At 39.4% G+C, this 21,687-nt stretch overlaps 1 protein-coding gene across 2 annotated transcripts; it reads left to right on the top strand.

Moving 5' to 3' along the window:
* Positions 1-4,537: 4,537 nt before the first annotated feature.
* LOC121525016 (alpha-N-acetylgalactosaminide alpha-2,6-sialyltransferase 6-like) lies at positions 4,538-20,234 on the top strand. Of its 2 annotated transcripts, none has more exons than XM_041810707.1 (6): positions 4,538-4,651; positions 5,118-5,195; positions 10,207-10,401; positions 15,706-16,118; positions 16,413-16,520; positions 16,767-20,234. In XM_041810707.1, exons 2-6 carry the CDS (start codon positions 5,172-5,174, stop codon positions 16,951-16,953), a joined length of 927 nt encoding a protein of 308 aa, XP_041666641.1. In that variant the 5' UTR covers positions 4,538-4,651; positions 5,118-5,171; the 3' UTR covers positions 16,954-20,234. The 2 variants fall into 2 exon arrangements, with proteins under 2 accessions (XP_041666641.1, XP_041666640.1); XM_041810706.1 differs by having other exon boundaries at positions 4,604-4,763.
* The last annotated feature ends 1,453 nt before the right edge of the window (positions 20,235-21,687 follow it).

Below are 21,687 nucleotides of genomic sequence, written 5' to 3'. Positions count from 1 at the left end.
GCATAACCTGAGACGCCTTCAATACAAAGCGTTTGGGAAAGGGCAGAGACTTTGAAAAAAACTCGGAGAGTGATTGGATGAACGTTCTGTCTGTCACATCTTTATGGGCCAATCAGAGCAACAAAACACGTGACGTAGCCATGACCGAGGTGCGTGTGCGCAGCTACTGAGAAATAACATGAACCATGGCGACTGCAGATATGTCAGTACACATATTTGGAATTTTTTTGAAAAGAAAACGACTCACTGCTGTTCTTTGTTCTTCTTTTAACGAAGAAATGTCATCAAGTTCTGATGAAACTGGCGCTTTAGCAGCATCCACGCTAATCTCTTCCGCCATAATTGCACCGGCCTCTTGTTGCTGCTTGCTTACGTCACGACTCCGCTGCGCCTGAAAGTACTGCCCCTCTTTGCTGATTGGTCCTGTCACTTTCTAACCGGGCCCAAACAGTTCAGACGGGAGCTTTGCAAGATGTATCCGCCAGTGAGAAACAAGGAAACGAGCGTACCCATCTGCTTGGCAAGTTTAACTAAAGTGCCAGTTTCATCAGAACTTGATGACGTTTCTTCATTAGAAGAAGAACAAAAAACAGCAGTGAGTTGTTTTCTTTTAAAAAAATGACAAAAGTCGTGTCCTGACATGTCTCGCCATGGTTCACATTATTCCTCTGTAGTTGCGCACATGCACCTCGGGTCGCAGCTACGTCATGTGTTTTGTTGCTCTGATTGGCCCATAAAGATGTGACAGAACGAAACAAATCCATCTGGCATGTGTGCCTAGCAAAGGGCAGCAAAGAGTGGCAAAAAATGGGGGAAAGTGGTATGTAATGGCAAAAGGCAGCTTGAATGGGTAAAAAGTGGCAAAAAAACTGCTAAATATAGGGAGAAAATGGCAAAAAGCAGGACAAAAGTGGCAAAAATAAGTGTGTTAAAATTGAGCTTAAAGCAGTCCAAATGGATTAAAAGTGTCAAAACATGGAAAAAAAGAGCAAAATTTGCAAATAAGGGCAATGGAAATACACAGAAAAAATAACTGATTGACACATAAATCCAAACATGATTGTGGGAAAAAAACTTATTAATGTGACTTGCAATTGATAATTTCTGAGGTCAAAGTTTCCCTTTATTATGGTTTTCTGGGGGAATAATATTTCAAATTAAGACATAAAAGAGCCACAAATCATCATGTAAGGGCCACACATTGAGTAACACTGAGTTAGGACTGTTCCTGTTCTTGCAGCTGTTTTGTTTCAAACTTGAATGCAAATTGAATGCAAACTGACTGTTGCAGGCTGGTTGCTCTTCTTGGGTACCAAAGTTTCGCACTGAGGAGAGGTTTCCGTCTCGCCACTCTGCCGTAACCTGGATCAGTGGAGGGCTGCAGTGATGGCTGACCTTCTAGAGCTTTGTCCCATCTCCACACAGGATCTCTGGAGCTCAGTCAGAGTGACCATCAGGTTCTTGGTCAACTCTCCTACCAAGACCCTTCTACCCCGATTACCCAGTTTGGCCAGGTGACCAGCTTTTGGTTGTGCCAAACTTCTTCTATTTGAGAATTCTGGAGGCCTCTGCTCTTGAGAACCTCCAGTGCAAATTTGTAGCCTTCCTCAGCCTGGATTAGGTACTGAGTTTAGATATATGAGAACAAAAATGAGTTTTTTCGACTGTTATATTTTGAATAAAGGGAAGCGTGTTTGAATACTTCCTGAGTTCACTGTACTTCTGCTTCTATCAGATCTCATACATGCAAATACAGCCAGAGCCTCTGCACAGTCTTTGTCCAGCCACGTGGTCTTTGGCTGATTAGATATCTTCTCAGAACAATGTGGGTGTGCATCATCGACAGTTTCACGTCCTCCTATGCAGTCTATAGATGCAATGTACCAGCAATTAAAGATCCACCACATATAATGAGACAATGGCAGTAAATTGGGTCTTTTGCCCCACATGTATGTGTTAAATCAGATATCTTAAAACATCAGCTAAATTTAGGCGCTCAGTATTTTTGTTGCTTTTTCAGTTGGCATCCTGGCAACCCTGATACAATGTCTTGTCTGCCTCGTCAATTGGCATCCTGGCAAACATTCAAGGGCATACATGAAACAACAAACAATGAGACATTTCTGTTTGGAGACTTCCCGATTTGTCAAAGCCTCCACCTCCAATATTAAAATTATTGAAGTTGTGAAATTTGGTGAAACTGCCATGCATGAATGAAAGAATATACTGCATGAAAGGTTGCCCCAGTCAAGTGGGCCCTATTCCAGCTCTTGCCAGGACATTGTGTAACCAGTTACAGAGTGATCCACAGGAGTTTGAGTTCACTCTAATAAGTAACGTGAAAGTCTGACTGTAACCCTGCACAGTCAGAGAAACAGACCACCAGATTTACCACAGGTACCTTATCTGAAGTAACTGTTAAAATTAAGGAAAACTTCAGCACACTGCCTATCTAAACTGTTGTGTTACTAATGCAGAGTTGTGTTTGTGCACTTTAGATGATACAGTATTATACAACAGATACGATAGACAACAGACAATGCAACACAATGTGGTAGATGAAATATCAGAGGAACTAATGAAAACATCTTGAAAAGAACATGATCCTTTCCTGGAACTGAACAACTGACCTCAGCATAAAAAACTCCAGTTATCTAACTTTTGGCAGATCAACTTGAACTGGCTGAAGTGAATGGTTTTCTAAAATCCCCCATCAGCTCCTGAGGAAGAATGCCTTTATGTCTGAGTGTGTCCTGCAGTGATGGATGTCCTTCTGGAACTTTGTCCCATCTCCACACAGGATCTCTGGAGCTCAGTCAGAGTGACCATCAGGTTCTTGGTCACCTCTCTTACTATGGCTTTTCTCCCCTGATTGCTCAGACTGGCCGGACGACCTGCTTTTGGAGGAGTCCCGGAGGCCACTGTGCTCTTGGGAACCTTCAGTGCAGCAGAATTTTTGGAGCCTTCCCCAGATTTGTGCCTGTCAACAATCCTGTCTCTGAGCTCTGCAGACAGATCCTTTAACCTCATGGCTTGGTTTTTGCTTCAATATGCATAATTAGCTGCAAGGCCTTTTATAAAGGGTATTTCTTTTTTTTTAAATAAATTTGCAATGATTTCTAAAATTATGCTCTCACATTGTCATTACTTGGTACCGAGCAAGGTCATTATACAGTGTTACTCAATCCTAGTCAACCAAAGAGCCAAACTGTTGACAAATGCCTTTGCAAGACCCACAATGTAAGTGGTGAAAAGTGGCAAAAAAATAAGTCAAATGTGGCAAATAATGGTCAAACAGCAGTAAAAAAAGTGCCATAAAGGGAATAAAATTGGAAAAAAGTGAGTGAAAAGTGGAAAAACAGGGAGAAAAAGTGGCAAAAATGGGTGAGAAGTTACCAAAATTGAGTTACAAGTGGCAAAAAATGGCCAAAAAGCAGCAAAAACATGGCAAAAAATGAGTGTAAAAGTGACTAAAATGGGCTAAAATATGGGAAAAATAGTCAAAAATCAAAAGAGTGGGAGGAATAATGAAAACAGTGACATTAAATAGCAAAATGCAGCTTAAAAGGGAGAAAGTGGCAATAAAAATAAGTTCACTTTGGAAAAAATAATCAAAATGCAGCAAAAAAGTGGCAAAAAGGGCATAAAATTGGAAAAAAAGTGGGTGAAAAGCGGAAAAACAGGGAGGAAAGTGGCTTAATTAGAGCAGAAAGTGACAAAAATAGGTGAGAAGTTACCAAAAATGAGTTACAGGTGGCAATAAAATGACCAAAAACAGCAAAACGTTAAAAATTAGTGTAAAAGTGACTAAAATGGGCAAAAGTATGGGAAAAATAGTCAAAAAGCAAAGAGTGGTAAGATTGTTTATAGTGGAATTTTATGGCAAAACACAGCTTAAAAGGGCAAAAATTGCAGAAAAGGAAAAAAAAAATTGCGAATAGCAAAAAGCAGGATAAAGAGGCAAAAAACTGGTAGCAAAAATGGAATAGAAGTAGTAAAAGTGGCAAAAAGTGATCAAAAGAAATGGCAAAAGTGGCTTAAAACAGTAAATATTGATGAAAGTGGAAAAAAAAGAGAAAAAAAATGGCAAAACAAAGCCAAATAAGGGCAATGAAAATATATAGACCAAAAAAAAAAGTGGCAAAAAAAGCCAACCATATTAGTGCGGGGATTCAGCTTAGTTTTTATTTAGTTTCAGTCAACTAAAATGATTTTCGAATTTTAGTTTTAGTTATTTAGTTAGTTTTAGTGAACTATAATAACCTTGGTACTGAGTGTAGATTGAGGAGAATAAAAATGTAACATTAGGCAGCAACGTGGTATTTAAAAAAGTGAAGGGTTTGAATACTTTCTGAATGCACTGTAAATGTTAGTTTGTTTAATAAATGATCATGTAAACAACATATTCTTCCTTATTAACTTATCCGTTATCACAGTGGTTAAATTAACAGTTTCCAGAGTGGCCCATCCCTACGTTAGACACACACACATTACTAACTTAAGTCGGACAGCCCCCACACGACCCAAACACTCATCCCTGTACTGCAGTGAGAGACGCTGCGGTGACGTCAGAAGTGGTGCAGGAAGATGGGGCGCGCGAGGAGGGATGAGGGGGACATCAACACAGAAGCACTGCAACGGCCATGAAACGGTAAAGCGGATTAGCAAACACTGGCGTTTAATTTGACACTTTCGACGGGACACTTCAGTTAATACCTTAATCACATCAGCGGGATATGGATTTGTAAAGACACTTAACAAATGTACGTAAACAATGGACGGTGAATGGCTGCGTAACGTGGTATTTTTCAGTCAAAACAAACGAGAAAATTAGCTGTTGTTGTAAATGCTACGTAGGTAGCTTAATCAGTATGTAAACGTGCCTAGTTCGGCTGTGACACTCATTTGCCTGTTGTCGTTATCTGCTTTTTTAAAAATAACAGTAGATAACAGTCACATTACCTATCGTGTTTCTGTGAGACGAGGCTGTAAAATTATCTACCAAAACTCTTTATGAAATGTTACAGATGTTTATATGTTTGTAGATTAAAAAAGACACTGAATGATAGTATGAGGTTTTGGTGAACATCCGTTTTTTTGGCCTGCTTTCCCTTTAGGTATGATGACAGACATTCACAGCCAGTGTGTTGGTGCACTGCCTGATCGAAAGGATGGGACTCAGGCTCAACGGCAAGGTAGGAAGCCTGTTTTTAATATTATTGTACTGTCAGTCAGGCAAGGGCAGTAGTAGGACTTATCTATGCCTGCTCCATCTTAGTGTTAAGAGCTAAAATCTATTCGTTATTTTCACTGACTTCAGTGTTCACATAGGATGTTGGTTTATGGAGCCTATAGTGAAAGCAGAAGTACAGAATACCAGGTCAGCAATGACGATGTAGAAAATCACAAGGAAAATGTTAATATTCACTCAACACTCTGTAATACAGTAGAAGCAGAATGATTTTTCTCAGCCAATCAGTGGAGGTCACAGCATCTGACCAATCAGCATTCGCCCAAACTTCCTGTTTCCTCCAGAACTTGCGAAATGCAGTTTTACATCTCTTGGTCCCAAACAAATGGCTCTAAAATCTTAACTAACCATGATAACTTGATGAAACTTTCTCAATAGACAGGTGAATAGTAGTGCCAAATTTCACAATAGGGTTTGTTTGCAAAGGATTTCTAGCAATTCAGCAATTTTAGTGTGAAAAATGGAGGAACCATATTTGAACATACACCCATTGAGGGGTGTAAAATATAAAACTAGGGCTGAGCAATATTGAAAAAAAAAGAAAGAAATTGCAGATTTTTTTTCCAAATATTGCAATTGCTATTTAATATGTGATTGTTTTTAAACACTAGCACTAAGTCACTCTATATTATAACCTACACAATATTAGATTAACTCTGGCTTAACGATTTTGAATAAATGATCTAATTTTCATATTGCAAATTGGATATGAAATGTTGTACTGAAGGAAATTATAATTTTAATGTCATACTCATTTTAATAACAAAAATAACATTTTTTAATAGAAATTTTTTTTACAAAACTTCACTTTAATATTTGCATGATGTGTGGAACACGTATTGAACACTTAACACTTATCCTTCAAGAAAAAGTATTAAACTGGCACACACTAGTAGAAGTATAATTGCACCATCTGCCTATTGAAAATTGCAATAGGCCATAATGCAATTTAATCTAACTTTAGATTGATAGCCCAGCCTTAGTTTAAACATATGGCCAAATCATCTAGAAGCCATACTAAGGCTAGTTTCTTGTACATAACTAATTGTATAGAGGCTAATAGTACTTTATAGTGTAAGATATTGCCAGAGAGTGACCCAGTGGCAAGTTTTATTAATTTATTGATATTTTCAAGAAATAACAATTAAAATAGGAGTGATTTTTGGTTATTTTTATAACTGGTTTTTATTATTTTAAAGATATCTATTTATTATTCTATTTTATATCATACTTATGTGGATTTTGTTAGTTTTTATTTTACTTTGAGCCTTATTTCTGCTTAAATTCATAACACATTCAATATTTGTTTCTAAAAAAAGGTCTTCTTATGGAATTATAAGGTATAAAAATAAATGGTATAAATAGTAGGGCTGAACAATTTGCAAAAATAATCTAATTGTGATTTTTTTTTTTTGTCCCAAATATTGCGATTGTGATTTAAAATGCGATTATTCTTTGGTTAATCTTTTTCAACAAATTCAAGCAATAAATAATTCCATAAATAACACCATGTGTGTTGAAAACAATGAAATTATCAACTAACCCATAGTAGCATGAATCTGAATATGGGGGTGCAACAAGCTTTAAGCTATAAAGGAGGCAGCTGGGGTGGAGGAGGTGAAGCTGGCTATCAGCTGATCTCAGCTGGGATATGACTTTTGTGAAGTAACGCTAGGCTTCATCAGTTTTAGATAGAATGAGCTAACTATTTTTGCTTGTATTGCAAATGTGATGTCATTTGCTTTGTTTAAGGGCATTATCATTTTTATGTCACTCATTTTGATTAAGAAAAACATACATAAAACACAAAAAGGAGGATTTTTTTAAACCATTATTGAAAAAAATGACACTTGAATGTGTGCATAATGTGCATAAAATCTCTGCCACTGCAAAAAGTTGACTTAATAAACTGGTATTTTGACACATTTCAAGTTAAAGAAATATTGCAACCATTTAATCTAATTTACAATTAATTGCCCAGCCCTAATAAATAGTGAAGTATACATGATTCTAGTCAGTTTGTACAACAGTATATCATTATTACACTGAAATTACATCAGTCAGTTTTCATTTTTATTGTGCGTCTCCTCACTGCTAAAATTCCCATTGTGATTGAATATTTGTGATTATTAAAGGTCTCCTGTTGGAATTATAAGATAAAACTGGTTGTACCAACATATCTTATGAAGTATTTTGAAGCCAGTCATGTCTTTCCTCCAAAAGAGGTCAGAATCTAAAGACAACCACACCAACCCTGACGTCCCTGACCCTGTCAGGAGACAATGCAGCCATCTCAGACCACTCTGTGGTTTTATCTGACCGGTCTCTGTTCCAGGTCCTAGGTTTTATGGAAAAGCAGCAGGTCAGTTCGTCTTTGAAGTGTCATTATGCACCTCAAAATGGTTATACAAATCAAAATAAAAATGTTGTATTTAGATATCTTTAAAGTGTACATGGAAACTCATTTGACTTTTATATGTTTATTTTTCTATAAATAACTATTTATACAGTATATATACTGTATGGGAACTTTTTTATGATAAACAGGCAAGGAGCCATATCTATTCACTGTAAATATTTAGAAAAGTGTGTGATAAAAGTTTAAAAAAAGGGATGTCCACAAAAATACTTGAGAGCCTAAATTTTGAATTTCAAAGTATTTTAATGATTGCCATAAAGGGTTAAGATTGTTAAATTTTTCAATACTTAGATTCTTTTAATGCCAAGTGTTTTCAAACTAACCAATCTTAGTTTCTTTAATCATTGTATAAAAAGTGTTGAAGCTTAAAAACCCCCCTCTTTTTCATAAAAAAGGGGCTTATGATGAAGTAATTCATCAAAAATGCAGGGAAACTCTGACTCACCCACTCGTCTTTATCACACAAATGCATTAACAATGTGGTAATGTGTTGCAACCACAAGGGCCCTTTTAGAGGATTTAAAGCCACAAATCAGTCCATAAAAACTACAGTGGTTGGAAATGTAGCCAGAAGCAAAATCAAGCATTAAAATGTTAAAACTAACTGGAAAGCTTAATTGTAGCCGTTCAAGTCTGCCAAAGAAATATGATCAGCTGTAAAACCTGCTTCTGCTTGATTTTATAAAATTTTGTTTTTTGTGTTTTGGTGAGAAGAAACTAAAGCTATAGTTTTGTTCTCATTTAGCTAAAGAAAGTTTGTGATATACTACATCCAATGATTTTGAGGCAGTTTTGAGTATGAGCTGAAGTACAGTGCCTATAAAAAAAAAATCACCCACTTGGATATTTTACTATTTTATTGATTTTATAAATCAGTTATGGCCAATATTATTTGGCTTTCTTGGGAAAAAAAACTCTTCAATGTCAAAATGAAAACAGATTTCCACAAAGTAATGCCAGTTAAACAAAAATATCTAAGGTAAAGTTAGTGACTGCATAAGTATTCACCCCTTCAAGTCAGTATTTAGTAGTTATCTTTGGCTGCAATCACAGCTCTGAGTCCGTGTGGATTGGTCTCAGTCAGGCTCAAACTCCTGGACTCTGCAATTTTTCTCCATTCTTCTCTGCAAAACTGCTCAACTTCTGTCAGGTTGGAACAGGAATCAGGCATGAACACCCTTTCAAGTCCAGTCACAAATTCTCTATTGGTTGAGGTCTGGACTTTGACTCGGCCACTCCAGAACATTCTCCTTGTATGCTTCGGCTTATCTTTATGGCAGATGAAGAAAACTCGAATCCTTGTCAGCCATAACATTCAATAAACATTGGCTATAACAGCTGACAGCCTGGACTAATGTTACCCTGGTTATATCAATAAGAGTAAAGTGAGGGTCATATTCACAGACTTTATGTACATATAGTTTGTTTTGCCGTAGGTGGAACTATTTCCTGATCATTGTTTGTGAGTGCAAAAAAGCGCAGCGCACTCCAGTCAGCTCCTACAGAGAGTTCGTTTTTACACTCTTTGCCCCTTCTGTCCCTGTACTTGTCTGTAAATTAAACGCTTTATGAAAAGAGGCCAATCTTTATGTATAGAAGGGATTTTCCCTCAAATAACAGTATGTTGGCTCAGTATCTCTGTGCCAGTCCCTTCCTGTGCGTCATGAGGCGCATCAGAGCAGTGGAGATGCTCATACTGTATGTCTGCAGCACTATGAAGAGCGTTAAAGCTTCTGTGTGCATTTAAGGAATTAGACTGTGCCCTGTTTACTAACTTAAACAGTTTTAGTGCAAGCAAAACTTAAATTCAGGACTGAGCCCAACGTAGCCCTCTTAACGTGGTTCTTTTAGTAGAGCTAACGATCATTCTCCTTAAAAACTGCTGCAGGTACTCTTGAAAAATGTCTAAAAGGTACTGTTGTTGATTCTTGGTAAAAATGTATGCAGAGTATTTAAAAGCTATATCAAAGTACACTCTTTGATACTCTACCATGGATTTAACTTGACGAGGCACCATTCAAGTGTAATAAGTGTAAGAAAATTCCCTGTGGTATGCCTTCCCAGTGGAAAAATTGCAATAAATGGCACTTCAAGGTGCCTTACCATATAAAAAACAGGAAACAAGTCCTCCTGGATTTTGAAGTAAAGCAATAGTAATCCAGGGTGACCTTTAAATGAAGAAAACGTGTTTTAGAGTAATCTAATGTTGACCTACAAGTGGAGAGAGTGTCACACAGTGTCATGTTAACTCCTTCAAATGCTTTGAAACATGTTGATAGTTTGAAAAATAGAGCTGGTGTGGTGGTTTTGTAAATGTTTTATCTTTTAAATTTTCATAATAGGCTGGAGGTTTTTACACAAAAAAGTCTGATGATTTTAGCTCTGATGGCTTTCACTCTTGTTTTAGTGGCTAATAAGTCTAACTAAAAGTTAGAGCTGCAGAAGAGTCATTCAACAGTTGCCTCAGAAAAGTCTTGTGTAGTAGAACTGTATTAATGTCTCTGTTTACATCTGTTTTAATCACTCTTGGTTGCAGGGACAGCAGAGCCACAGGATGGTCATCTTGGCGGCCCTCTTCGTCCTGATGACCCTCCTCATCCTGTACGGCTCCAACAATGTAAGCGAGGAGGCCTACGCTCCCTTCCACGTGGCCACAAATCACGCTCTGGTGACAACAGATCTGAAAAAGTGGGCTGGCAGAGAAGGATATGTTCCAGTCAGTGGAAACAAGGTAGCTAATTGGCAGAACACAGGCATGGGAATGTCATTACTGGAGGGAGATGACGTGTGTCAGTCAGGAAGGACTCATTTCAATCTAGTTCGCTGTGAATGTGGTTTAATGTGTTGCTGCAAAAGTAAAAACATCTTTCATTCTAAGCTGGTAAAACCCTCATGCTCAAAATAGATGCAGTACCTTTAAAGTAACTGGAATTCACTGGATTTCCCACATAAAAAATACACCAAAAAGAGAGTGATTTCCCATGGAAAACTAGATGCAAAAATACTGTAGTCAGTGAAAGGCTGCTGCAAATGTAAGATAACATCAAGACAAACAGGAGGGGGACATACACACGTGGACAGAATTGTTGGTACCCCTCTGTTAATGAAAGAAAAACCCACAATGGTCACAGAAATAACTTCAATCTGACAAAAGTGATAATAAATAAAAATTCAATGAAAATTAACCAATGAAAATCAGACATTGCTTTTGAATTGTGGTTCAACAGAATTATTTTAAAAAACAAACTCATGAAACAGGCCTGGACAAAAATGATGGTACCCTTAACTTAATATTTTGTCGCACAACCTTTTGAGGCAATCACTGCAATCAAACAATTTCTGTAACTTTCAATGAGACCACTGCACCTCTCAGCAGGTATTTTGGTCCACTCCTCATGAGCAAACTGCTCCAGTTGTCTCAGGTTTGAAGGGTGCCTCCTCCAGATGGCATGTTTCAGCTCCTTCCACAGATGTTCAATAGGATTTAGATCAGGGCTCATAGAAGGCCACTTCAGAATAGTCAAATGTTTTGCTCTTAGCCATTCTTGGGTGTTTTTAGCTCTGTGTTTTGGGTCATTATCCTGTTGCAAGACCCATGACCTGCGACTGGGACCAAGCTTTCTGACACTGGGCTGCACATTTCTCTGTAGAATACCTTGATAGTCTTGAGATTTCATTGTACCCTGCACAGATTCAAGACACCCTGTGCCAGATGCAGCAAAGCAGCCCCAGAACATAACAGAGCCTCCTCCATGCTTCACAGTAGGGACAGTGTTCTTTTCTTGGTATGCTTCATTTTTGCGTCTGTGAACATAGAGCTGATATACCTTGCCAAAAAGTTCCAGTTTTGTCCGCTCTGTCCATAGGACATTCTCCCAGAAGCTTTGTGGCTTGTCAACATGCAGTTTGGCAAATTCCAGTCTCGCTTTTTATGATTTGTTTTTTAACAGTGGTGTCCTCCTTGGTCGTCTCCCATGAAGTCCACTTTGGCTCAAACAATGGCGGATGGTGCGATCTGACACTGATGTACCTTGACCTTGGAGTTCACCTTTAATGTCTTTGGAGGTTGTTCTGGGCTCTTTTGTTACCATTCGTATTATCCATCTCTTCGATTTGTCATCAATTTTCCTCCTGCGGCCATGTCCAGAGAGGTTGGCTACAGTCCCGTGGATCTTAAATTTCTGAATAATATGTGCAACTGTAGTCACAGGAACATCAAGCTGCTTGGAGATGGTCTTATAGCCTTTACCTTTAACATGCTTGTCAATAATTTTCTTTCTAATCTCCTGAGACAACTCTCTCCTTCGCTTCCTCTGGTCCATGTTTAGTGTGGTACACACCATGTCACCAAACAGCATAGTGATGACTTGTCACCCTTTAAATAGGCCGACTGACTGATTACAAGTTTGTAGACACCTGTGATGCTAATTAGAGGACACACCTTGGTTAAACATGTCCCTATGGTCACATTATTTTCAATCTTTTCTAGGGGTACCATCATTTTTGTCCAGGCCTGTTTCATGAGTTTGTTTTTAAAAAATTCTGTTGAACCACAGTTCAAAAGCAATGTCTGATTTTCATTGGTTAATTTTCATTGAATTTTTTACTTACTTACTTTTTAATTACTTTTGTCAGATTCAAGTTATTTCTGTGAACCATTGTGGGTTTTTCTGTCATTAACAGAGGGGTACCAACAATTTTGTCCACATGTGAATCTGAGCAGCTTCCTGACATTTCCTTCTAGATGAGCCTGATAACACCTTCCTCTACTTGATTTGGCTTTGTGCTTGTTCCCTGATTGCATTGAACATACACATCATAACATGGTATAACCCAGAATTAGATTATCAAAAGAATGCAAAAACCTCATTTGACACTCCTAAAATGTTTTTCTTTTTTGCATTGAAATGATTATTTATTGCTAATCCGTGCTCTTAAATGCAAACTAGGGGTGCGTGGTATATGCGGTAGATGGTATAAAAGATATAAATTTGGCCTACGGTAGAGATTTGGACTCTACCGAACAATCGCGATAACGCTTGTTAATGACGTCATCATATATGCCTCAGTGTGAGTTAGCTGGCAAAAACACATGTTTTTTCCTCTCGGCTGTACCACAACTAAGTCAGTGTGCCGTCTCTGTCAGCCTGCCTGGGGCTGTAACACAAGCTAAGTGCTGCTTTGGCTGGTCTCAAAGCCCAGCGCTGCAGCTCTTCCTCTTACAACGGCATAAACAACCATTTAAAGGTCTATTTTAACGTATGACTTTCTTTTCTAAGTCCACAGTGAGTCAAAGATCCAGGCTGCGATGTTAAATGAGGTCAGAAAAGCTGCTGTAAACTGGCTGTATTCCCCGGTACGGCTGCCAAAGCTAAGCTAACTCAATGCTAAACACAATGCTTCCGTCAAGCTCTTCAAAATAAAAGTCCGCGGCTGTTATTTTTCTGAAACGCTTTTATTGTGAACACCTTCACTAGGAAACGTGGTCAAGTCATTAGCAGCTTAACACACCTCATCAGGTTAGAGATGAAATGCGAAGCTTGGAGTGCAGTTAGACAGAAGTAAACCTAGAGGGACTTAAAAAAATAAAACATGTTTTCTGTGTTCCTATACTTGGAGATAAATTGACTATACCATCAAAGGCTTGTTTTAAGTGGAGAAGGGGGTTAATAACACTTGAATTTGGATTAAAAAGCATTATCTCTTTTTAATTTTGTAATACTGTCATATAATACCATTATCGTCAAAGGCAAGAAAAATACCGTGATATGATTTTTAGGCCATATCGCCCAGGCCTAATGTAAACCAATGCTTTTTAAGTCACTTTAAGAATAATTTTCCCTTCTTTGTTGTATCAGAAAGGGAGGGCGTAGCCCTGCTAGTCCATTTATGCTAGCCATGCCATGATGCTTTTCTAATTACTAAAACCCACAGCACGGTTGATGGTGATGGGCTCTGACATGTGCTTGGGTAACTAGTTAATGGTCTGAGCTTAAAAGCACTTTTCCAATCTCCAGATGGCTAAGAGCCCTCCATGCTACATGCCATTTCCACCCATGAACTCTCAGTCACGCATGATGGAAGACTCTCCTGTTCTAATTCAATTTCCATCCACTCTCAAACACAGACCCACATTATAGCCATCAAGAGTGATTTGATTATCTTGCACAAACAAACTGCAAAATGCAGACTGGAGGAGCTGGTGACCAGAACACCAAGCTCCAGTGTTAGTCTTTGATCAATCCTTTATTTTAGCGGGAACTGTATCTCTTTTTCCAGGAATTCCTCATGGCAGCAACACAGGTTAAGACAGAACAAATACAAGCTTAGGTAGACTGGACTGTGAGATGTGTTATTGACTGGTGGATTGGCAGTGCAGTCTGTTGTACCCAACCATTGTGGTGAAGAGAAAGCTGAGCCGGAAGGCAAAGCTCTAAATTTACCAGTCGATCTTCATTCCAGCCTTCACCTATAGTCATAAACCCTGGGTAATGACTGAGAGAATGAGATCAAGTGTTCGAAATGAGATTCCTCAGGAGAGTGGCTAGGCTCAGCCTTAGAGATAGGGTGAGGAGCTCAGACATCTGGATGTAGCTTGAAGTAGAGCTGCTGCTCCTGTACATCAAAAGGAGCCAGTTGAGGTTGTTCAGGCACCTGATCAGGATGCCTCCTGGGCACATCCAGCGGGGTGGAGACCCCAGGTAGACCCAGGACTATCTGGATTGATGTCTGGATTTGTAACTGTGTGTTTTAAAAAGTGCTATATAAATAAAGTTATTATTATTATTCTATATTGTAACCGTCATTCAGTCAGGAACACACTCATACATTTAACCATTTTATTGCAAAATGGATACAGTCTACAGTTTCACTTGGTGGAAAAGACGGGCAGACATTTCGAAAGTTATCCTTCCTTCATATAAAGTCCACATGACTTTTTCCTGAGGTACAGAACTGTAACTGAAAGATGTTTAGGTGACAACCTGTGAAACACATCCAGCTACCTAGGGAGCACCTACGGCGAACGGAACTCTTGTTTAAAGGTAAAAGGTCACTGTGAGTCGTGCGAGATTACAGACGCCAAGCCAGAGCGTGGCGGAACGGGCTATGAAAACAAACAGCAATCAATGAACCAATCTATAACGTTAGACCGGTTCGTGCCGCATTTTTACCAATCCAGGGCTCCGCTGACCTATGACATCAAGATTGGTTAACCGATCCATATCGGTTTATCTTTACACCACATTGTCTTCACTATCCAAAACAGCAGTATAATGTTTCTCACTGTTAGGAAAGATTTGATCTTGTTTTTCCAGCTAAGCATGAAATGACAGAGCCTGCTGAACATGGTCATTGTCTACATTGTCTGATGCCAACAGTGCAGTATAAATGAGTTAACATCAGTCTAATGGTGGACTCGTTTCACCCTGGGTTGTAGAACATGATCTTTTTATACTAAAATTTATTGAATGGTGGATGGTTGTTAGTAGTCAGGCAGATACAGAACCCTCTGGAGACTTTTACTAACGTGTGTCTGATGTGAAGATTAGGGAAGACCTCTGCTGACAGTCTTATCCTACTAAAGATCCTTTCCTCTACATTACTGTGTTACATTATTTATACAAATCTCTTCCTTCTTCCTTCTTCCTGCTTCCTGCTTGCCACAATGCAACCCGCTGTGAACTTTGTCAAGGGAAATATGCAAAATGTCTTGTTTACTGCTTGAGGTCACAAAGAGGCTTCTAGATGAAATCAGACCAGGCCTGGAGTGGCTAATGTGGAAAACCAGGAGAATTCCCAGTGGGCTGGGCTGGTTTTAGGGCCGATGCACAGTGACAGTAAATAGATCATTGAGTGGGGTTACAACTCCTTTTCTTTCTCTGCATCTCCCTCACTTCCTGCTCTTCCTGTCAGCCAATCAGGACGCTTGGTCATGCCCAGAAAACTTTCGAAGCAGAGCTGACCAAATGCTGCAAATAGGGATGCATGTCATTGGCCACACTGTCTCAGCTTTCATGTTATCTTTTCCTTCCAGAACATGTCCCTGCACTGCCATAACTGTGCACTGGTGACCAGCTCCAGCCACGTCCTGGGCACCGGAGCAGGAGAAGAGATCGACCATACCGAGTGCGTGATCCGAATGAATGACGCCCCCACCATGGGGTATGAGACTGACGTGGGGAGCCACACCACTCTGAGGGTGGTAGCCCACTCCAGTGTATACAGGGTGGTCCGCAGGCCTAACGAGTTCCTGCATCGGATGGACAGCAACCCTGCGATCATCTTCTGGGGACCCCCGAGCAAGATCGGCAAGGATTCAAAAGGAACCTTGTACAGATTGATCCAGAGAGTCAGCATGACCTACAGTAACCTGTCTTGCTTCAGTGTCACGCCCAGTAAGATGCGCAGATTTGACAATCTATTTCACAGGGAGACTGGACGAGACAGGTGAGTGATGAAGGAAATGTGTCACAATCTAAAACCCTGGTTACAAAAAAGTTGGGGCGCTGTGTAAAATGTAAATAAGAACAGGTAAAATGAAATGGTAAAATGTCTTAGTTAAAATGTCTGATATTTTATGTTCTATTGTGAATTAAATGAGTTTATGAGATGTGCATGTCATTGCATACATTTTGCAGAGCACCTCAACTTTTTTGGAATTGTGCTTGTATATCGAACCAGTTCCATAGTGGGTGTTAGTTACTTTTACTAACTCTGCTCTCTGTTTCTGTTTATCCACAGGCAGAAATCCCACTCGTGGTTGAGCACAGGCTGGTTCACCATGGTAATAGCCATTGAGATCTGTGATAATATCAAAGTTTATGGGATGGTCCCACCCAATCACTGCATGTGAGTATACACATGGCTTTGTGGAGTCATGTATGATTTAATTTCATACATAACACCCTCTCTAGTTTTACTTTGGCAGTCCTGTATTGGCAACTGTAAATTATAGAATATATAAGAAATGGACTTAGCCTCTGTGCCTGAATCTCTTCTGGTTTCTGATAAATGAGGGTCTTTAAAACATAGCGAGCCCCAGAGTTTCTAGTTTGTCAGGTCACAGCTAAATTAATTAAACCCTTTCCTTTCTAGAAAAAAATCTGGATCCAAAAAGATGCCCTACCATTACTACAAGCCCCGGGGACCTGATGAATGTTTAACGTACCTGCAGAATGAGAGCGGCCGAAGAGGGAACCACCACCGCTTCATCACAGAGAAACAAGTGTTTGCACGCTGGGCCAAGCAGTACAACATCACCTTCACTCATCCCAAGTGGTGAAGAGACTTCTGAAAGAGAGCTCTCTGAATGCTTTGAGCTGGATTTCACTGTTCCTTCCTTTTGAGTCGGATTCAAAGAGACAAATGATGAATGACGGCTTTCTTCAGGACACCCGGGGAATGAAAGAGCCTTCATGAGAGCTATTATTGGACCAAAGGACTGAGGAGATGTATGGGAGTGTTTTCATTGACAGAGGAGCGCAGAGTTCTGAGGGGTTTCTGAGCAACACGATTCCACGAGGACTAAAATGTTTTTGTGAATAGAAGAGGAATCAATGAAGAGATTTTTATATATGTTTTTAAAACTTTTGTTATTATGCATTGAAAATGCACTTAAGTTTGTCATGTTTGGGAGGATGGTTACAGGCATTAGTCATGACAAACAGACCTGTGGAAGCCCAGAGTGGACTTGCATCCATGCATTTAACAGCTTTCCATTATGCCATGATAAAAGGCAATTTATGGTTGTTTTCTCAAGTATGTCAGCTTTCCCTCAGAATGAACAACTCTAAAATACTCACTGTAATCGAGGAAAATGCCCTCATTTTCAAAGCATGGTCACGCAGACCTCAGAAACACTTAAACTCATCAAGCGTTATGAGGAAGTTAACCAGATGCTAGGAAACAGAAGGGGATTTTTCAGCGGTTCTTCATCAGTAGGATTTAGCAGAAAGGTTCAGTGGTCTCATTTTTCACAGGATGCATAAATCTATAAAACAAGGGGAGATTTTATTTGACTTAAAATCCTAAATTGTATCTATTATTTTAAGAAATATTGTTAACATGAGTTCAAATTAAGATCAAAACGTATATAGTAAGAGTTAATTGTACTTAAATGCAAGGAAAGGTTATAAAAACTACCTAAAGTGCTTGTTTTGTACGCAATGCTTTAGGCTATAAGGTGCAATATCCCCCTCAAGGGAAGATGGGGCCCCCCTTTTATTCACTAACACCTCCACCTCTATTCCAGAAGGTTTATTTCCTCTAACTTCCTTCCAGGCGTGGACAGGCCTTGTTGGTCTGGGTCCACCCCTCCATACCAGTGGCCCACTCTAAATGACTGAGGATTTTTCTTTAAAGTTATTATTTCATCATAAATGCAGGCACAGCACCATTATTACAATCTAGAGTGTGCCTGAATGATTCTAGCTGGGCCTGTTCATTCATTCATAACTTGATCCTGCTTGTAGGTAACCTGACATGAGATTGACTGTTTCATTTCATGGATATATTTCCCACTCTTCTGGGAAAGCTGCCATAGAAAGCATTTGGAGGGCAGGACTTTTTGAAAAATTCCTGGGAGGTGATTGGAGGAACGTTCTGTCAGTCACATTCATGATGGGCCAATCAGAGCAACAAGACAAAATGAGGTTGTACACCTGAGCTGTCAGGCTACCGCTGCAGTAGTTTTCAAATGGCGGACCTCCTCAGCAAAAAGAAATGATGCCAATTGATGCCATGGCCAGTTGAGAGAGGTGTAGAAACATCTTATCTGCCAAGACAAGCTTTCATTGTGACTCTTTGTTCTTGTTTTAAAAAGATTCAAGTGCCACTTTCCTACAGCTTCATCCAAGCTAACAGCTACCGCAGCAGCAGCTGTGGATACACCGGAAAACCCCACCGTAACGATCACAAACCCATGCTGAAGCAGACTGGGAGAAGAGCAAAAACATCTTTATTTTATACAGAAACATTGTTCATTTCTGCTGCTAAACTTGAGCTAAATCAGCCCATAGCTACCTCCTTGTTCTCCTTAAGTGATGCTGGCTGGTCTGAACAATGTTTGTTTCTGTACAAACATTGTAGATTGGAGCTTTTCAAGATGGATTTGCCTCATGACAGACGAAGACTGGCAAATCTGTCTATGTTGCAAGGTTAGCTTGTAGGTATATGCTAACTTATTCAATGATATTGCTAAAAAAGAACAAAAAAGAGTGACGGCATGTTTTGGAAAAATATTAGGGCATTGATTTGAGCAAGAACATAAAAATATAAAGATAGGGAATTATATAGGCTTCTGGTGAGCCATTTTTAGAGAAGTGGGTGGCGACTAGTGCTGCTAAAATCCTGATAAAAACAGACGCTTGTTTCTTAATGATTATGAAATGTATAGACAGGAACGCCGGCTGGATGAAGGCAGGCAAAGGGCAAGACAGGCGGTAGATCTACGGGCGCACATTTCCAGGTGGATTAGGATGTATAAATTGAAGATTGCTTGGAGATGTGCATGGGCACAGTTTTATAAATCTGAGTTATTTTTGGTGCACGCCATTTCCGAGGTTTGGGCACATGTTTACTTTTAGTCTGGTTTGTATGCACTGTTTTATAAATGAGACCCTGGGTGTGCACCCAGCAGATGGTGCTAATCCGGGCCAATTAAACCAACCCTGGTTAAAAAAACCATCTATATAATCATGGCAGAAATAAGTTTAAAAAATAGATGTTCAACGAGTCTTTTAACTCTTAAAAATAAAAATTAATAGCCCTTTATTCAATGTTGGTTTTCCCTTGATGACAAGTTCACTTCCCAAGAACTTAAAAGAGAAACTTTAACTCCAGAAAACCAGCATGACAAGATAAATCAGCCAGGACCTCAAGAAACAAGTGAAATGAACTTGCTACCACGGCAAAACTATGTTATATAATGTGTGGATGCATGTCCTCTTGGGGCTTCCGTACAATCACTGTATTCTACCTGCTGTACATTAGCTATGAGCCACGTGGAGTTTGACATGTCAGATTTTGCATTTACAGCTCCAGCATTGATATACGACATTTCCTGCTCTGTATTAACATTTCTACAGTTTCCTGTAACATGACTGTGTTTGACATCTCAGCCCAAAGAATCTCTACCACTGGGAAACACTGAAACAGAGCTGTCACAAGGATAAATCAGCAAACAAGGGAAACTTGGTGCTACAGACACATTTTGAGTAGTATTTTAAGTTTAGATGCTCAGATTACAGCCTAACTACAGATGTTGCTTTGGTATAATTCCTATTTCACTAAGAAGCATGAAAGTATATTTAGTTTTCTCTGTGTTCATTCAGGAACAACAAACATCACTCAACTGTTTGTCTTTATTTTTATTTTCTGTTTTAACTGAACACATTAAGAATGAAGAGATTATATAGAGTCAGATTTATACAAGAGAAACAGATTTAACTTTACAACTCTCTTCCTGTTAGCCGTATTATTACTCCCTGGATTCTGAGACTCTGCCGCACTTTGTTTGCACTTGAATGTTTTCATGAAAAGAATATAAAACTGTTGCATTGTGAACTCAAACCTGTTTACCTCAGTGGAGTTTTGGTGCATGCAGAATCAGTTCAGAATAGATGTGCTGTTCGGTTTGGTAGTATCAGAGCTGCACGGCAGAATGAAAGTGAAAGTAAAATTTCTGATTCTACAGAAGGAGGTGCAGTTTCTTAAATAACCCCTGTTTTCAATCTGCTGTAAAACTTCAACTTATAGCCCAGGCTCTTATTTACTATGAAGTCACTCTGCCTTTATCTGGACAGGCGTCAACATGAGACAGACTTCAGCAGCAAGGCAGAGAGACTATTAAATTTGACTTTTAACCAGAAAGGTTGATTATAAGGGCACAAATTCAATTATAAACCCCATATTTTTACAGTGAAAGACAGCCTATCTGTATCAAGTTGCAGCTTTGTGAGAGAATCTCTGACCAGTGCTGCAGCAGCAGGCGTGTCAAATGGCCTTTTATCTGAAGTTTTACAGTATTTATCAATGATAAACTAAAAAATCTTTAAATTGCATTGATTGTTGTTCTGTTTTACAGTAGCCCAAACAGGACAAACAGTGCCTATAGAAAGGCACTGTTTGTCCAACACCCTTATTGATTTTATAAATCAACCATGGTCAATATAACTTGGCTTTTTTTGACAAAATAACCCTCTTTAATGCCAAAGTGAAAACAGAAAACACACACCTGTGTCTGGAAGATCCAGTCACTTGTTATCAATATTCCTGGCTGCCATTACACCATGAAGACAAAGGGACACTCCAAGCACCTCAGAGAAAAGGTTATTGAAAAGTCTAAGTCAGGAGACAGATAGAAAAACATTCCCAAGGCACTGAACATCCCCTGTAGTTCAGTTGAATCCATCATCAAGAAATGGAAAAAATATGGCACGTGTAAATCTGCCTGGATCAGACCGTCCTCACCAACTGAGTGAACGTGCAAGAAGGAGACTAGTGAGAGAGGCTACCAAGACACCTATGACTACTCTGAAGGAGTTCCATGCTTCAGCAGCTGAGATGGGAGAGACTCTGCAGACAACAACTGTTGGCCGGGTTCTTCACCAGTCAGAGCTTTATGGGAGAGTGGCAAAGAGAAAGACACTGTTGAAGAAAACTCAGATTTAATCTGGACGAGAGTTCACCAAAAGGCATGTGGGAGACTCAATGGTCGAGTGGGAGAAAGTTCTTTGGTCTGATGAGACCAAACTGGAACTTTTTGACCATCAAGACCAACACACCATACCCACTGTGAAGCACAGTGGTGACAGCATGATGCTGTAGGGATGATTCTCAGCAGCCAGCCCTTTTCTGTGAGTTGCCTGGAGTGTTCTTTTGTCTTCATGGTAGCCATGAATACTGATTAACCAATGACTGGACCTTCCAGACACAGGTGCCTTTATACTGCAATCACGTGGTCCTCATTTCACTAATTGTGAGACTACTGGGGCTTTTCCATTACATGGCGCAACTC

Source organism: Cheilinus undulatus, linkage group 17 (genome assembly GCF_018320785.1).
Source record: "Cheilinus undulatus linkage group 17, ASM1832078v1, whole genome shotgun sequence".
Lineage (NCBI taxonomy): Eukaryota > Metazoa > Chordata > Actinopteri > Labriformes > Labridae > Cheilinus > Cheilinus undulatus.
This window is presented reverse-complemented; position numbering and strand designations above follow the sequence as displayed.

Excerpts from the sequence above, each read along its gene's own strand:
- LOC121525016 (XM_041810707.1), top strand. The coding sequence starts at position 5,172 with ATGGGACTCAGGCTCAACGGCAAG. Across the intron at positions 10,402-15,705 it reads TTCCAGTCAGTGGAAACAAG|AACATGTCCCTGCACTGCCA; the intron begins GTAGCTAATTGG and ends TTTTCCTTCCAG. Across the intron at positions 16,521-16,766 it reads GTCCCACCCAATCACTGCAT|AAAAAAATCTGGATCCAAAA; the intron begins GTGAGTATACAC and ends TTTCCTTTCTAG.